Genomic DNA, 19,463 nt, shown 5'->3' on the forward strand with positions numbered 1-19,463 from the left:
CGTGATGCATGCACAAGCTTCAGTAGCCGATTTGATCAAGTGGAAGAAAGGGAATCAGTGATTGAAGATCAAATGAATGAAATGAAGTGAGAAGTTTAGAGAAAAAAGAGTAAAAAGAAATGAATAAAGTCTCTAAGAAATATGGGACTATGTAAAAAGACCAAATCTATGTCTGATGGGCGTACCTGAAAGTGACAGGGAGAATGGCACCAAGTTGGAAAACACACTTCAGGATATTATTCAGGAGAACTTCCCCAACCTAGCAAGGCAGGCCAACATTCAAATTCAGGAAATACAGAGAACGCCACAAATATACTCCTCGGGAAGAGCAACTCCAAGGCACATAATTGTCAGATTAACCAAAGTTGAAATGAAGGAAAAAATGTTAAGGGCAGCCAGAGAGAAAGGTTGGGTTACCCACAAAGGGAAGCCCATCAGACTAACAGCAGATCTCTCGGCAGAAACTCAAACCAGAAGAGAGTGGGGGCTAATATTCAACATTCTTAAAGAAAAGAATTTTCAACCCAAAATTTCATATCCAGCCGAACTAAGCTTCATAAGTGAAGGAGAAATAAAATCTTTTACAGACAAACAAAATGTTGAGAGATTTTGTCACCACCAGGCCTGCCTTACAAGAGTTCCTGAAGGAAGCACTAAACTTGGAAAGGAACAACTGGTACCAACCACTGCAAAAACATGCCAAATTGTAAAGACCATCAATGCTAGGAAGAAACTGCATCAACTAACAAGCAAAATAACCAGCTAACATAATAATGACAGGATAAAATTCACACATAACAATATTAACCTTAAATGTAAATGGGCTAAATGCTCCAATTAAAAGACACAGACTGGCAAATTGGATAAAGAGTCAAGACCCATCAGTGTGCTACATTCAGGAGACCTATCTCATGTGCAGAGATACACATAGGTTCAAAATAAAGGGATGGAGGAAGATCTACCAAGCAAATGGAAAACAAAAAAAAAGCAGGGGTTGCAATCCTAGTCTCTGATAAAACAGTCTTTAAACCAACAAAGATCAAAAGAGACAAAGAAGGCCATTACATAATCGTAAAGGGATCAATCCAACAAGAAGAGCTAACTAGCCTAAATATATATGCACCCAATACAGGAGCACCCAGATTCATAAAGCAAGTCCTTGGAGACCTAAAAAGAGACTTAGACTCCCACACAATAATAATGGGAGACTTTAACACCCACTGTCAACATTAGACAGATCAATGAGACGGAAAGTTAACAAGGATATCCAGGAATTGAACTCAGCTCTGCAGCAAGCAGACCTAATAGACATCTACAGAACTCTGCACCCCAAATCAACAGAATATACATTTCTTCTGAGCACCACATCTCACTTATTCCAAAATTGACCCTATAGTTGGAAGTAAAGCACGCCTCAGCAAATGTACAAGAACAGAAATTATAACAAACTGCCTCTCAGACCACAGTGCAATCAAACTGGAACTCAGGATTAAGAAACTCACTCAAAATCGCTCAACTACATGGAAATTGAACAACCTGCTCCTGAATGACTCCTGGGTACACAACGAAATGAAGGCAGAAATAAAGATGTTCTTTGAAACCAATGAGAACAAAAACACAACATACCAGAATCTCTGGGACACATTTAAAGCACTGTATAGAGGGAAATTTAGAGCACTACATACCCACAACAGAAAGCAGGAAAGATCTAAAATTGACACTCTAACATCAAAATTAAAAGAACTAGAGAAGCAAGAGCAAACAAATTAAAAACTAGCAGAAGGCAAGGAATAACTAAGATGAGAGCAGAAATGAAGGAGATAGAGACACAAAAAATGCTTCACAAAATCAATGAATCCAGGAGCTGGTTTTTGAAAATATCAACAAAATCGATAGACCACTATCAAGATTAATAAAGAAGAAAAGAGAGAAAAATCAAATAGATGCAATAAAAAATGATAAAGGGGATATCACCACCGATCCCACAGAAATACAAACTACCATCAGAGAATACTATAAACACATCTACACAAATAAACTAGAAAATCTAGAAGAAATGGATAAATTCCTGGACACATACACACTCCCAAAACTAAACCAGGAAGAAGTTGAATCCCTGAAAAGACCAATGACAGGCTCTGAAATTGAGGCAAAAATTAATAGCCTACCAACCAAAAAACACCCAGGACCAGATGGATTCACAGCCAAATTCAACCAGAGCTACAAAGAGGAGCTGGAACCATTCCCTCTGAAAGTATTCCATTGAATTGAAAAAAAGGGAATCCTCCCTAACTCATTTTATGAGGCCAGCATCATCCTGATACCAAAGCCTGGCAGAGACACAACAAAAAGAGAGAATTTTAGACCAATATTCCTGATGAACTTTGATGCAAAAATCCTCAATAAAATACTGGCAAACCGAATCCAGCAGCATATCAAAAAGTTTATCCACCATAATCAAGTTGGCTTATCCCTGGGATGCAAGACTGGTTCAACATAGGCAGATCAATAAACGTAATCCATCATATAAACAGAACCAAAGACAAAAACCACATGATTATCTCAATAGATGCAGAAAAGACCTTTGACAAAATTCAACAGCTCTTCATGCTAAAAACTCTCAATAAATTAAGTATTGATGGGACGTATCTCAAAATAATATGAGCTATTTATGACAAACCCAAAGCCAATATCATACTGAATGGGTAAAAACTGGAAGCATTCTCTTTGAAAACTGGCACAAGACAGGGATGCCCTCTCTCACCACTCCTACTCAACATAGTGTTGGAAGTTCTGGCCAGGGAAATCAAGCAGGAGAAAGAAAAAAAAAAGGTATTCAATTAGGAAAAGAGGAAGTCAATTTGTCCCTGTTAGCAGATGACATGATTGTTTATTTAGAAAACCCCATCATCTCAGCCCCAAATCTCCTTAAGCTGATAAGCAACTTCAGCAAAGTCTCAGGATACAAAATCAATGTACAAAAATCACAAGCACTCCTATACACCAATAACAGACAGAGAGCAAAATCATGAGTGAACTCCCATTCACAATTGCTTCAAAGAGAATAAAATACCTAGGAATCAAACATACAAGGGATGTGAAGGACATCTTCAAGGAGAACTACAGACCACTGCTCAATGAAACAAAGCAGGACGCAAACAAATGGAAGAACATTCCATGCTCATGGATAGGAAGAATCAATATCATGAAAATGGCCATACTGCCCAACGTAACTTATAGATTCAATGCCATCCCCATTAAGTTACCAATGACTTTCTTCACAGAATTGGAAAAAACTACTTTAAAGTTCATATGGAACCAAAAAAGAGCCTGCATTGCCAAGACAATCCTAAGCCAAAAGAACAAAGCTGAAGGCATCATGCTACCTGACTTCAGACTATACTACAAGGCTACAGTAACCAAAACAGCATGATACTGGTACCAAAACAGATATATAACCAATGGAAAAGAACAGAGGCCTCAGAAATAATACCACACACCTACAACCATCTGATCTTCGACAAACCTGACAAAAAGAAGAAATGGGGAAAGGATTCCTACTTAATAAATGGTGCTGGGAAGACTGGCTAGCCATAAGTAGAAAGCTGAAACTGGATCTCTTCCTTACACCTTATACAAAAATTAATTCAAGATGGATTAAATACTTAAATGTTAGACCTAATTCCATAAAAACCCTAGAAGAAAACCTAGGCAATACCATTCAGGAAATAGGCATGGGCAAGGACTTCATATCTAAAACACCAAAAGCAATGGCAACAAAAGCCAGAATTGACAAATGGGATCTTATTAAACTAAAAAACTTCTGCACAACAAAAGAAACTACCATCAGAGTGAACAGGCAGCCTACAGAATGGGAGAAAATTTTTGCAATCTACCCATCTGACAAAGGGCTAATATCCAGAATCTACAAGGAACTTAAACAAATTTACAAGAAAAAAATCAAACAACCCCATCCAAAAGTGGACGAAGACTATGAACATACACTTCTCTAAAGAAGACATTTATGCAGCCAACAGACACATGAAAAAATGCTCATCATCACTGGCCATCAGAGAAATGCAAATCAAAACCACAATGAGATACAATCTCACACCAGTTAGAATGGCGATCATTAAAAAGTCAGGGAACAACAGGCGCTGGAGAGGATGTGGAGAAATAGGAACACTTTTACACTGTTGGTGGAACTGTATAACTAGTTCAACCATTGTGGAAGACAGTGTGGCGATTCCTCAAGGAAATACCATTTGACCCAACCATCCCATTATTGGGTATATACCCAAAGGATTATAAATCATACTGCTATAAAGACACATGCACACGTATGTTTATTGCAGCACTATTCACAATAGCAAAGACTTGGAACCAACCCAAATGGCCATCAATGATAGACTGGATTAAGAAAATGTGGCACATATACACCATGGAATACCATGTAGCCTTAAAAAAGGATGAGTTCATGTCCTTTGTAGGGACATGGATGAAGCTTGAAACCATCACCTGAGCAAACTATTGCAAGGACAGAAAACCAAACACTGCATGTTCTAACTCATAGGTGGGAACTGAACAATGAGAACACTTGGACACAGGGTGGGGAACATCACACACCGGGGCCTTTTGTGGGGTGGGGGGATGGGGGAGGGATAGCATGAGGAGATATACCTAATGTAAATGATGAGTTAATGAGTGCAGCACACCAACATGGCACATGTATACATATGTAACAAACCTGCATGTTGTGCACATGTACCCTAGAACTTAAAGTATGATAATAAAAAAACAACAACAAAAAAAGAGAGGTTCTATGTGAATTATCAAACATAAAACAAACAAACATGCATCTGGTGACTTGATGCAGACTGATAAAGGAGGGACAGAAATCAAATGAAAAGTGAAACATTTAATGAAATCCCTTGTGGTTTCCATAAGTAATGATATTTTTGATGGAGAAATGAATAAAGTGTGTATACATCTTATAGATATATGCCACCTTCATATCAAAATACATTACTGATCTCCCCTCCAGAAAATATGGCTCTAAGTGTTGTTTTCATGAGAGTGGCAGATATGTACCAATTTAGCCACAGTTAGGTGTTGACACGACTAGGTAAAGGTCCACTCCACAGTCAAATATCAGAAGGCAGCTCACTGAACCACACAGGGTTTAGGTGCAGGTTTGTTCTTATTAGTCACAAACTAGTTCAACCTGCAGGTCATTGCCTGCCTACGTTCTGGCTGGCTCTTTTGGGGTTCCTGACAGTCCTTGCAGGAGAAAAAAATGTGAAGTGCTGTATCTTAGCATCATGGGATGAACTGATGGGCAAAGAAAGTTCTCAAACCAAAGATTCATGCAACACCCTGTGAAGGTTCTTTCTGAGAAATAAAGCACAACTTACTTGGTTGTAAAATCAAGTCTTTTGAAAAGATGTTTGATGACCCGCCAGTTGGCTCCAAATAGATTCGTGAATATCCTGATTACATAAGAAATGCAATCAGCTATGTTCCTTGCTCTCTTTCCCTCTGTGCTTGAGCTCTCTGCCTGGAATCCCCGTCTTTTGGATTTTCACCGGGATGATTGTCCCTGAGGACAAGACTGAGGCATCTTTTCCCTCAGGGATGCCTTCTCCAACTCCTGTATGTGTCTCTGTGTTTAATGCTCTCAAAGCACTTCTTATTACCCATAACCACTGGATAGCATTGGACTGAAGCTTTCTTAAGCACAGGGCACAAGTTTTGTTTCTTCTGACAGTAGCACGATATTTGTTGAATGAATAAGTTGTATCTAGACTTTTCTCATCAAGGTAGACTTCTTGGGCTAGGTATGGAAATATCTAAGCTCAAATATTTTAAATACCACCTAGAGCTAAGAAAAATTACCAAGAAGGCCATTCAAATGGAGAGAAAAGACACTAGGGCCTAGGAGTTAGCTTTTTATTATTTTTGCTAGTTAGGACACGGGGCAATGTCTGTTTTTCTACATTCTTAGTGTAAAATACCTTTGTCAGGCTTTCTTTCTTAAGAATTGTTTTATATGTTATTTTCCTCAATCAGACAGAACATGCATCCAAAATGACAAAGTCTCAATTTTTCATTTCAATGAAACCTATGTAAATAGTAACTTAATTAATTCACCAGAATCCTCAGTGAACTGGATCCTGCCTGTATCAGACTTTAGGCAAAAAAAGCAAATAAAAAGAACAAATGATTAAACAATTATTTTCAAGACTAGCTGTCAGAAAAATATCTAAAGGTCAGTATTCATTCAGTTCATTTTTTAATTTATTGAAGTATATAAAAATAATTGATTTTCCTGATTGTCTTCCATCTGCACAATTTTTATTAATTTTTAAAAAATAATAGTTGATAAGAGAAATAATACATTTTAGAAAAGTTCTCATAAGACCTCAAAAAATCATTTTACCATAAGCTGAACATCCTTTTTAGGGTGTCGAGTTTCTGCTACTGTGTTCTAAATGCTAGTTAAGTGCTCTGTGTAAGAAAAACACATATTGTCTGAAATTAATCAGGAAGACACGTGCAGGATACCTTGAAACAACTGCTTTTCCCTCTCTTATTAAAGGAAAGTGTCAATGTAAAGAAGTCTTTACATTGAAATAACTATGTGAGATCCATAAATAAGGCTTTATTTAACTGCTAGTTCTTATTGCTCTGCAGGGGCTGTGAAATGGCTTGGATTTGTGTCCCTGCCCAAATCTCATGTTGAATTGTAATCCCCAGTGTTGGAGGAGGGGCCTGGTGGGAGGTGATTGGGTCATGGGGATGGATTTCCCCCTTGCTGTTCCTGTGATAGTGAGTGAGTTCTCATGAGATCTGATTGTTTAAAAGTGTGTAGCAGCCTCCCTCCCCCACTTATCTCTCTTCCCCCTGCTCTAGCCAGGCAGGGCTTGCCTGCTTCCCGTTTGCCTTCCTCAATGATTGCAAGTTTCCTGAGTCCTCCCCAGTCACGCTTCCTGTACAGCCCGTGGAACCGTGAGCCAATTAAACCTCTTTTCTTTATAAATTATTCACTCTTAGGTAGATCTTTATAGTAATGTGAGAATGGACTGATACAGGCTGCTGAGAAATGGTGATATTGTAGTGAAGGTAATTACCTCTAGCTGCTGCAATAGACAAATCCCCAAGTTTCCCCCCAAAATAAAATAAAGTTTATTTTTTGCTCGTATGGGTCCAGTTTGTCCATCCATCTGGACCATAGATTCTCCAAGGTCATGGTTACAAAGGAGATGCAAGATGGAAAAGGCACATGGCCTTTAACTGCCTTAGCCCAGAAGTGACATGTGTCACTGTGGTTTAGCATATTTGGCCAGATGTAATCACAGGGCCCCAAGGAACTTCAGGGGAGGCTGAGAAATGTATTTTATGAGTACGCATATGGTTGGTGAACATTAACTGCTTCTGCCTCTGTATTTTTGACAACTAGAATCGTATGCATCCCCCTTTTCTACTTAGTGTGCTAGTAAGGTTAGTAGGTTGTGGGGGTTTGGGGGGTGGGAGGTAGGGAGAAACAGGATACAAGGTTATGCATAGTGATGTCTTCTATCTTTTCTAGTAGCAGAACCCACATTTCCTTATGAGAACCATCTGTCTCCCAATTACCGCTCTTATAGTCTGGCTTGACTGTTCCCTGGGCATGTGCCCTATACCTGATCAATCAGAGATCACTGTAGGACAGAAGAGCCAGGCCATATCTGCCTATGGTGACAATAATTGTGCCCATATAATGCCCTCAGTGAATGTGTCTTTTTGAAAATGAAGCCAAATCAAGAGACCGTTGAGCCAAGAGAAAAGAGATAATTTGGATGGCATTGATAGATAGAACCTTTGGATCAAGCACTGCCAGTTCCTATCTTGACTTCCTCAATTATGCCAGCCAGGTATTCCTTTAGTTTGAGCTAACTTGAGTTGGATTTCTGCAACTTGTAAATGAAAAAGATGAGCTAGAGGTTTTCACTCCACAAAACTTCAAAACACCATCCTTTCACCCTTTTGTCTCTAAACTTGAGTAACTACCCACTGCCTTAAAAAGTACTGATAATTATAGCCTCTACATTTACACGGTAGAATTGTTGCTTTTATGGTACAGGTACCATATAAATAAAAAATGTCTAATGTCCTGTGTGTGTCTCTTCTAACCCTAGTTCAACCATCAGTAGAGTTTTTTAAATTAGTAGTTGGCTAATTACTACCTGAATTAAAATGGATTTAATTTTGGCAGCTAATCATTTCTACCTGTGAGAAATGAAATAGAAAAATCAGCTTGTAGAATAGTAAGGGAGAAACTCCCTTCTATTCTAATCATCTCCACAAAAACCAGACTATTAGTCAATAGAAGGTTTTGCAAATATCAAAAGTCAATCTGAGTAATGTTTTCTCTGGCCATGGTAGTGTAAAGACATAGATCCCACAGCCAGATCCAAACTCTGTGGAGTGTTTCAGGGGATTTGGCTCAGTTACTCTATTTAACCCAATACTTCACAAGAAAAGTCTGAAAGAAGATATGCAATAACTTTCTGGTGACCCAAACTACTGCAACCTCAGTCTCTAAATCACATGACATTTGTTTACTTTCTTTCCAATGGGCTGATTAATGATTTGTGTTTATTTAGTGTTCTAAATCAGGAGCCAAAAGAAGTCGGAGCAGCTGGGGCCAATTTTTACATGTAAAACTAACAGAACAATTTGGCTGTCTGATGCTGAACTGAAGGGTGACTTTCCTTTAACTTTGTCATCACTACAGCATCCAACCTGCCCTGTTCCAAATGTGCAACAACTAGGCTTTGAAAGAGTGTGACTAGGACATTAAACAAGGCACGTGGACACACAAAGGAGGTAAGAGGCTCCAAGAGATCACGTTCCTTTCTTGTGTAATTTATTTCCTCTAATTCTGTCAACATTTACTGGAAACCTCTATCTGGAACACAGAATTCTTCCTCTTTTACAAGCAAGGCAGTAAATGTAAAGAAAATTTTGTTGTCCAAGATAATTAAATGAACTGAATAAGAATCCACATGAAAAATTCCCTAAATCTTTCCCCATAGAATATTTTCAGGTAATAAGTTGAATTAAACCAAACTCCTCTTACTAGCTGGATAGAGAGTGTTACTGGCCCTAGCTGGGTAGGTGCCCTGGAGAAATCAAGATTCCTTTTCTGGCTGGGTGTGGTGGCTCATGCCTGTAATTCCAGCATTTTGAGAGGCCATGGCAGGAGGATCACTTAAGTCCAGGAGTCTGAGACCCTGTCTCTACAAAAAATGAAAAAATCAGCCCGGTGTGGTGGCAAACCCCTATAGTCTCAGCTACTCTGGAGGCTGATGTAGGAGTACTGCTTGAGACTGGGAGGTCAAGGCTGCAGTGAGCCATGGTCATGCCACTGCACTCCAGCCTGGGTGAAATAACAAGATCCTGTTTCACTGGGCATGGTGGCTCATTCCTGTAATCCCAGCACTTTGGGAGGCTGAGGTGGGTGGATCACTTGAGGTCAGGAGTTTGAGAACAGCCTGACCAACATGGTAAAACCCCGTCTCTACTTACAAAAAAAAAAAAAAAAAAAAAAAAGATTCCCCTTCTAAGAGAAATATATTCTAATTATATTCTAATGCATTTCCTTTATTCCACACTGGGGCAGTTTTTCCTTCAACACATATAAAGTAAACATTGTTTTCTTCACTATGTTAGAGTGATGATTTAATAACTCAGCTGACAATTTCAAATGACAATAATTGATACACAGCAAGTTTGACTGGGAATGGCTAAGATTAAGTTTTACGTAGGCTATTTAGGTAGAGAAGGAAGTTATCATTTGACTACTAGCTCCTCCTTCTTCTTCTTCTTCTTCTTCTTCTTCTTCTTCTTCTTCTTCTTCTTCTTCTTCTTCTTCTTCTTCTTCTTCTTCTTCTTCTTCTTCTTCTTCTTCTTCTTCTTTCTTCTTCTTTCTTCTTCTTCTGACAGAGTTTTTCTTTGTTGCCCAGGCTGAAGTGCAGTGGCACAATCTTGCCTCACTGCAACCTCTGCCTTCCAGGTTCAAGTGATTCTCCTGCCTCAGCCTCCAGAGTAGCTGGGATTACAGGTGCATACCACCATGTCCGGCTAATTTTTGTATTTTTTAGAGATAGGGTTTTGCCATATTGGCCAGGCTGGTCTCAAACTCCTGACCTCAAGTAATCTGCCCTCCTCAGCCTCCCAAAGAGCTGGGACTACAGGCGTGAGCCACTGCGCCCAGACAGTTTATAATCCTAATCAGTCATAATCCTAATGATCATGTTAGAACAACATCTTATTGTCAACCAGTCATTGAGTATTTGTTGCGGATATTCTTCGTGCTACATTAAGTGAACGCAGGCAGCAGATCAAGTCTCTACCTTTTTCACAACCTAGTTTGGTGAGATAATGTTAGTATAGATTAAGCAATTGTTACTAGTAAAAGTCAGTATATCATTAATACTAAGTTATGTGGTACAGACTAGAACTCTCAGAAAAAAGGCTGCAATCATAATAAATATGGTGAGAGTCAGAGATCATTCTGGGCTTTAAAGAGAGGCTTAATCACAGACTGTGCAGCTACCCTGACGCTGAGCAAGACACATCCTTAGTTTCAAGATAGACTGGGGTTTGGGAATATGGGTAGCTCTGTGCTAATGCATCACCTCACTGAGGAAACAGGGTTTGTATTCTACTTACTGTGGCTTCATTGCATAAATTTTATGCACATTAGAGAGAATATTTACTTATAATCTAGCCCATCCATTCTTATAAAAGAGACCTCTGAAAGGTAAGAGTCACTTTCCTGAGGGAAATGTAAGACTCTGGGAGAGAGAGGGCACTTTGAGAATGGGAAAATTGCCTGTGAAATCAAATTTAGGGCAAAAGATAGCCCAGCAGCCATATGTAAAGCGTTCCCTCATGTAGGAACAATGCTGTGCACTTGGTAATTCAATAGAAAACATTAGTCATTTATCATCCTTAATTATCAGCTATCTCTAACTGCATCTGGTTTGCGTTTTTTATTAGAAAGGTTTTTTTTTTTTTCTTGAGTTGGACTCAGGCATTTTTTTTTCTTCCATTCCTGATTTCATTTTGTTATTCTTTTAAAAATTCCATCACTAATTCCCATGATGTGGAGAGGTTTCTATTTCATAAGACACAATAAATCAAGCAACGCCTCTGTTGTAACGTCGTCCTTACTGCACATTTGTCATGGGCCCTGGATTGCTGAGTTTACTCAAGGTTAGAGAGTCAAGCTGCTTTGAGGACACACTTGGCCAGTGCCGTGAGTATGCATGTAGCCCCATCAGAGGAGCCGAAGGTATAAAACCTCCATCAGCTTGAGTGAGCACAGCTGCTTCAGAAAAGTCATGGCGCAAAAAGTGACCCTGGGAGGTTTTGGAGTTTGAGGGCTCTTGTCTTGGCACTCTGGACAGTGTATGATGGCCATGTCACCCTTTTATAGGAAGAACTCATGATAACAAGTCATGTTTTTCTCTCATAGAATAATAGTAACAGCTAATATTTATTAAGAATTTTCTGCGTGTTCTGCATTTTGCAATGTACTTTTAAAATACATTGTCACATTCAATTCTCACGATAACCCTTTCGGGGGGAAATATTATTTATGTCTTTTAGATGAGTAAACTGTGGACTTAGAAAGATGTAGTTGCATGTGTCAGCTGGTGAGTCCCTGGACCATAAAGGTAAAATAAATCATAACCCTAAGCCTTCAGGAGGTAGGCCTATGTTACAGTGTCTCCAGAGAGAATCATTTTAAACATGAAAATCCCAGGACAAGATAGCTAAGCTCTTTTTTTTTCTATGGTAGGGGATTTCTTTTTTTACTGAAGTTTTAAGTTTATATGTTTAATTTTAAAATAATGGCTGTATTTAACAATTGGCTCATGAAACTTCTGAAAATTTAACAGCCTGCTCTTGTGAGCTGGAGTGAGCTGGCGTGAGCACACTACTGCCCGTATCTACTGAGGATGAGATGCCACAGCTTCCAAGGCATGATGAGGAGGAGGGAATCTGAAGATTTAGGCAAATAGGAATGTTAAAGTGGCTGTATCATGCAAACTGCACACTCATTCCCAACTATTTTCTTCTAGGAAGCCCACAAGGTATCTTCTTCACCAAGACTTCAGTTTTTAAAAATTTTATTTCTTGTTATTTTGTTTTAGTTTGATAGCATGTTAGAAGGAAGGTGAGGGCTGAAAAACTACCTATTGGGTACTGTGCTCACAACCTGGGTGACGGAATCATTTGTACTCCAAACCCCAGTGACATGCAATCTACCCAAGTAACAAACCTGCACATGTACCTCTGAACATAAAATAAAAGTTGAAAACGGAAAGAAAAAAAAGATTTTGAACCATACATTAGTGAAGGGATTACCAGCATCCTTGCAAAGCTCCGTGGTTGCTCTCATTTGTAAACTAACTATGACCATGGAGGATGTGCCATTGATATGGGAATTCTGATTTCAATGGGGGTGGTGGATTTCTGGAGTAGTAAAGGCCAAGTAGCGGCACTGCTTCACCAAACACAAGGCATGCACATTCACTATAGAGAGCAGCAGCGATACTAGTAATTGGAAAGCATTAGATATTTGGTGGTGGCTAATTGACCTATTTCATTTCTAAAAATGAAATAGGTGAGTGGTCTGCTAGTGTATTTTTTTCTATATAACAGGAAAAATAAAAAAGGCAACTCTGGCTCTTTTATTTTTATTTTTTATTTTTTATTTTTTGAGACAAGGTGTCACTTTGTTAGCCAGGTTGGAGTGCAGTGGTGTGATCATAGCTCACTGCAACCTCAAACTCCAGGGCTCAAGTGGTCCTCTGTACTCAGCCTCCTGAATAGCTAGAACTACAGGCATTCAGTTGTTTTGCTTCATTTATTTTTGTCTTAATTTTTTTGTTAGAGAAAGGTTCTCACTATGTTGCCCAGGCTGGTTTTAAATTTCTGGCCTCAAGTAATCCTCCCACCTTGGCCTCTCAAAGTGCTGGGAGTCAACAGGCATAAACCACCGCTCACAGCCTGAAAATCTCTAGTTCTTATAGCCAAAAATTTGACTTAAGTTTCCTTGATGGAGAGTCAGGGTCACTCACCAAGTACACTGACCTAAGCTAATTCGCAGATTTAGAGCCCCTTGATTGAAGGGGAGTCCAGGTCTCCTTGAGGAAGGAGTCTGCATCATTGCTGCAAGTAAATACTCTAAATCTTCATCCACGTGTTTTCTCAAAGAGACCTGTGGCTATTTGTTAGAGTGACCATGCACTTTGGGAAAGGAAATGTCCAGATATTTCAGTAATTACTGAATAATCTGTCTTAATTATGCTAACTCCTGTGGCCTAAACTACCCATGGTAGCCCACTAGTTAAAATGGGGGCATTCAGTGTTCAAGATACAGATGATGTCTGAGCCCAAGTTTAACTCGCAGTGGACTCAGTTGGTGGGTTGACCCCCCAGTAGTTATTCCCCCAGTTCCTGAATGTATAATGGGAATAGACATACTTGGCAACTGTCAGAATCTTCACATTGGCTCTATGACCCCTAGAGTTAGAGCCATTATGGTAAGAAGGACAAAGTGGAAGCCTCTGGAACTTCCCATTACTACAAAGATAGTAAACCAGAAGTGATATTGCATCCCTGGGATGAATTGCAGAGATTTGTGCCACTGCCAGAGACTTGAAATGTACAGGGTGATACCTACCACATACCCATTTTACTTACCTGTTTGGTCTGTACAGACGCTGAATAGATCTTGGAGAATGACTATGAACCATAAATTTAATCAGGAGGTAATTCCAATTTCAACTGCTATCCAAAAAATGGTATCTTTACCGGAATAGATAAACACAGCCCCTGGCACTTGGTGTGTAGCTAGTGACCTGAAAAATGCCTTTTCTTCCATACCAATATGCAAAAGCCACTGGAAACAGTCTGCTTTTATCCAGCACAGCCAAGAGTAGACTTCACCCTCTTGAGTCAGGGCTATGTCAATTCTTCTTTCTTCTATTATACAGTCCACAGAGAAATTGATTAGCTTGACACTTCACAAAAATGTAGGGGACACTGGTCTTCTACATTACAATATTGATTGGCTCTAATAAGCAGAAAGTAGCACATCAGATGCCTTAGTAAGAAATATGTAAACTAGAGAGTGGGACATAAACCCTACAAAAATTCAGGGGCCTTCTGTGAGGTGCTCAGGGTTCAGTGGTCTGGAGTAAGGGGATAAGTTTCTGCTTCTAACACCATCTACCATGAATAAAGGGGTAAAATACTTTGTACGCAGTTAAAAAAATTTTTTTGGAGGTCACATATACTACATTTGAGTATACTACTCCCACCTCTGTACTGAGTTACCGAATAGGCTACTAGTTTTGAATGTGGACCAAGAGAGAAGGGGCCCTGCAGCAATTCCAGCTTCAGTGACTGCTGCCCTAAAACCTGGGCCTTATGTTCCTGCAGATCCAGCGATAATATGTGTATAGCAAATAGGGATGCTGTTTGGAGCTTCTGGCAAGTACCAAAAGGAGAATCATAATGCAGATCTGTAGGGTTTTGGAACTAATCTATGTTCTCTTCTTCAAGTAATAATTTTCCTTTTCAAAACAGTTTCTGGCTTGCTACTGGACCACCCAAAGACTAAATGCCTAACCATGGAACACCAAGATACTATGTGATGTGAGCTTCCTATTATGAATTCAACGTTGTCTGATGCACCAAGTCATAATGTTGAGTGTGGACAGTGCAATCTATCATTAAGTGGCATTCCTTACAATCAACTAAATGACAGATCTTGAGCCTAGTTTAGAGACGGTCTTGCATATTATGCTGATATCACCGAAAGTGGACAGCTGCATCATTACGTCTTAGGGGTGACTCTGATAGTATGTATGTCCTATTGTTTCTGTTTCTTTGAACCCTGGTTAATAGAAGAGATAATATTGCTGTAATATAATATACTGTATTATATTATCAATATATTATTGCATATTTTATTAAAATACTGATATTATATATTACAACGTAATATCAATTGTGCACTATAATATACATATGAAATAACGTAATAGCAATGGATCATTCACTTTGTGTTCTCTTGTTGGAAGACTTGGTTGCCACCTTGCGGAATCTTGTCCCAAATCATTATGTTGACTTTTTATAGTTTCTTTTTCACATTGAAAATTAGTCTTAGGTCATATCCTCTATGCTCTAAAATAATTTAGAATCAAATTGTGATCGACTTTATGTCAGGTTTCTCAGTGTTCTAGTTTTGAGCCAGGAAACTTTATCAAATGTATAATAGGGACTCATAGAGCCTTGAAACTTAATCAAATTTATAAAAGGGACTTTATTTTATTCTTTTTTTTTGCCATTTTGGAATTTTATATCCTATTTAAATTGTTCTTTAGTTTTTAATTCAAAGGCCACTGTTTTCAACAGATAACGCAGCAGGTACAAAGATTCACCCTAATACATTAAGTGTCCTTGAAAAATTATAGTTAAAAACAAGAAGTGGTTAAATAAAGAAGTAGTTAACAAGGAAACAATAAGCAACATGAAACAGCAGCCTACAGATTAGAAAAAAAAATTTGCAAACCACGTATCTCATAAGGGGTTAATATCCAAAATTTATAAAGAACTCATACAACTCAAGAGTGAAGAAACAAATCACTTGAATATAAAATGGGCAAAAGACTTGAATAGATATTATTCCAAAGAAGACATAAAAATGGCTAATAGTAGTTATGAAAACCTCCTCTTGTTTTTAACTATGATTGTTTGCTGGAAGCCTCAGCTTATTTGGAGAGTTTCACTTTTCTGACATTCTTTCGGTCCTTGACAAACTGATGTCCTATCATGGTTTCTCTCTGTGAGGCAACCTGAAGTGCCATCATTGAGTTTACCAACAGTAGTCTCTAACCCTTCTTTCTGTCTGGAGTACTCTGCATTTCCGTGACCCTAGTGTACATAAGCCTAAGCATTAATATCTTTTGCTCTGGAAGATCTCTGACTCTTTTCACTAGGTTTGATCTCTTCAGTTAGATAATCTGCTATTTACTTCCATATTATTCCATACCTTCCTTTTCCTAATTTTCAGCAAACTTTCATTATTGGTTAAGTGTATTTTTTATAAATACATTATATTGTGCATATGTAAGGTATACGACATGATGTTATGGGATACATATAGATAGTAAACAGGTTATTATAGTGAAGCAAATTAACATATACATCAGCTCACACACTGCCATTTTTGTTTTTGTTTTTGTGGCAAGAGCAGCTAAAGCTGCTCAGCATGAATTTCACATACAGAACAATTTTATTACCTAAAGTCCTCATGTTGTACATTAGATCACTAGACTTATTCATTGTACATATCTGCTACTCTGTATCCTCTGAACGACATCTCCCTATTTCCTTCCCTCCCAACCGCTGGTAAACACTATTTTGCTCTCTTTCTGTATATTTGATTAAAAATATTCCACATATAAGAGAAATTATTTTCTGTGTCTCATAACGTTCTCTGGTCTGATGCATATTGTGATATTGTGGCAAATGGCAAGATCTCATTCTTTTTTAGGACTGACTAATATTCCATTGTATAGATGTACCACAGTTTCTTTTTCCATTTGTCCATTGACAGATACTTAGGTTGTTTCCATAGCTTAGCTCTTGTGAATAATGCTGCAATGAATATAGGAGTGCAGGTATCTTTACAAGGTGGTGATTTTATTTCCTTTGGTTACATGCCCAAAAAATAGATTGCTGGGTCATACAGTAGTTCTAATTTTAATTTCTTTAGAAGTCTCCATACTGTTTTCCATAATGACTATACCAATCTACATTCCCATCAACAGTGTATAAGAGTTCCCTTTTTTCCAAACCCTCACCAACACTTGCTATCTTCTGACTTTTTGACACCAGCCATCCTAACAGTGGAAGGTGGTATCTCATGGTGGTTTTGATTTGCATATCCTTGAAGAGTAATGATGTTGAGCACCTTTTCATACACCCATTGGCTATTTTTATGTCTTCTTTGGAAAAATATCTTTTGCCCATTTTATAATCAGGTGATTTGTTTTTTTTCACTCTTGAGTTGTATGAGTTCTTTATACATTTTGGAATGTTAACCCCTTATCAGATATATTCCAATCCACACGCTACTGTTTCATTTTGTTGGTTGTTTCCTTTACTGTGCAGAGCTGTTTGGTTTGATGTAGTCCCATTTATTTATTTTGCTTTTTGGCCTGAGCTTTTGGTATGATATCAAAAAAATCATTACCAAGGCAAATGTCCAAAAGCTTTTCCTCTCTTCTAAGGAAACATAATTTTATATTTAGGTCTTTTACATATTTTGAGTTGACTTTTGTATATGGTATAAGAGTAATTTTGTTTCAGCCTTAAGAAGAAAATCCTACCATTTGTGGCAACATGGATGAACCTGGAGGAGATTATGCTAAATGCAACAAATCAGACACAGAAAGACAAATGTTGCATGATCTCTATGAGCCTAAAAGAGTCAAACTCATAGAAACAGAGAATAGAAGGGTGGTTACCAGATATTGAGGGGTGGGGAAATGCAGAGATGCTGGCCAAAAGGCACACACTTTCGCTTAAAAGGTAAATAAGTTCTGGAGACCTGAGGTACAGCATGGTGACTATAGTTAATAATAATGATGTTCTGCATATATGAAATTTACTGAGAGTAGATCTTAAGCATTCTTGCTCCTTCCTAACAAAATGGTAACTATGTGAGGTGCTGGGTATGCTAATTAGCGTGATTGTGGTAGTCATTTCCCAATGTACACAAATATCAAAACATCATGTTGTACACTTTGAACATATATAACTTTAATTTGTCAATTATACCTCAGTAAAGCTGAAAAAAATTATTCCCCTATAATGTCTATCTTTTTTATCAGCCTGTACATTCGCTAGGGCAGGGCTCTGACTTGGTTCCTGACATATAGAATCAGTTAACAACTGCCAGGAAGTACTCTAGACCATTAGTTATTTAGGGAATGAACCTATTCTAATTTCATAGAAGGCCTTTTTCCCATTTTCTTTTGGTCTCTTGCTGTTTCGAATTCCTTTACCTTCTAAACATAGCAAACATTAGAAAAATGTTTGCTGTGTAAGGTGGCATAACATATTTGACATGAAAAAAGTTGTATCATCAGACCCTGATCATGCCTTAATGTCTTCCACGTACTCACAAAGGCCTACAGAGTCAGTAAGCTGCAACAGGCCAATCCTTGACACAATGGAATTCAATAGTCAATTGACACCTGGCTGAGTTCAAGGTGATGCCTGCCTGTTATCTCTTTTCTAGACTCAGAGGTTCAAACAAATGGATGATTTAGGGCAGTAAACATACTCTGTATGATACTATCATGATAGGTATATGTCCGTATACATTTGTCTAAACACTCTGTACATCAGGAGTGAACCCTAAAGAAATACGTACTTTGGGTGATGATGTGTCAATACAGTTTCATCAGTTGTAACAGGTGTATCACTTGGAGAATATTGATGATAGTGGAGATGATGCATGTGTGGTCTGTAACTTCCTCTCAACCTACTGCTGCTCTAAAAAGTAAAACCTTCCTGAAAACAACAACAAAAATGACACAAACAAAACAAAACACAAAACAAATGAATGAGAAGTGGTATCAGAAGTCTCGTTTTAACAGTTGGAGGAAAATGTCCTTAGATGCTTCATATTAAAAGATTGCATTTTCTAGTCTCTAATTCTTAGGCTGATTTACTTTAAACTAACAGATTAAAAGAAAGAACTACTCAATTCAGATATTATCTAAATAAAAGTGTGAATGAAAATTTGCCCAGTTTAATACATCAGATCATGAATGAATTACTTAAACATCCATTATTACTTAAACACATTTGTTTCACTTAGTTCCCAACAAAATCTATTGAAGCCACAATGAGTGTAAGAGTGGATAGATTAGTTACAGGCATCATATCCATCCAGTGTCCTGAGCTAGAAACCTAAATAACATTCTTGATTGCCCTTTCTCCTTTCCCATACCTATCCTCATCAAGTCATTCACCAAATTTTGTCAGTTCTACCTCCTACTGCCTCTCAAATTCATCCCTTTTTCTACATTTGAATGTCTACTACTATGGTTCATAGTCTCATTATTTCTCAAGCAGATTGCTGCACCTACCTTATCCGGTCTCCCTGCCCTCAGTCCATTTTCCAAATCACAACCTGGGTAAGTCAGATCGTGCATTTCCCTGCCTACAGTACTTCAGTGATTCCATGTTGTTACAGAGTTAAGTTCAAGCTCTTTGGCATTGCATACTAGGTCTTTCGTACTTGACTCCTGTTCACTTCTTTGTCTTATTTTGATCACTTCCTTTATTTTCTAAGTTTCATTACATCATGTGACTGAAGGTAT

The 19,463-nt window shown here is 38.3% G+C and overlaps 1 protein-coding gene across 2 annotated transcripts in view; it reads left to right on the forward strand.

The window, feature by feature from the left end:
• Positions 1–15,003, forward strand: part of LOC105465555 (tRNA methyltransferase 11 homolog) — a 106,926-nt gene extending 91,923 nt beyond the window's left edge. Inside the window, exons 13-14 of one of the 2 annotated variants that reach the window (XM_011714028.3) lie at positions 8,777–8,868; positions 14,650–15,003. In XM_011714028.3, the coding sequence (XP_011712330.1) occupies positions 8,777–8,830 (54 nt within the window). In that variant the 3' untranslated portion in view covers positions 8,831–8,868; positions 14,650–15,003. Of the gene's footprint in view, positions 1–8,776; positions 9,413–14,649 lie in introns of those variants that run through there. The other variant, XM_011714027.3, reaches the window with a different exon arrangement.
• Positions 15,004–19,463: the final 4,460 nt, after the last annotated feature.

The sequence above is a fragment of the Macaca nemestrina genome, chromosome 5 (genome assembly GCF_043159975.1).
Source record: "Macaca nemestrina isolate mMacNem1 chromosome 5, mMacNem.hap1, whole genome shotgun sequence".
Taxonomy (NCBI): domain Eukaryota; kingdom Metazoa; phylum Chordata; class Mammalia; order Primates; family Cercopithecidae; genus Macaca; species Macaca nemestrina.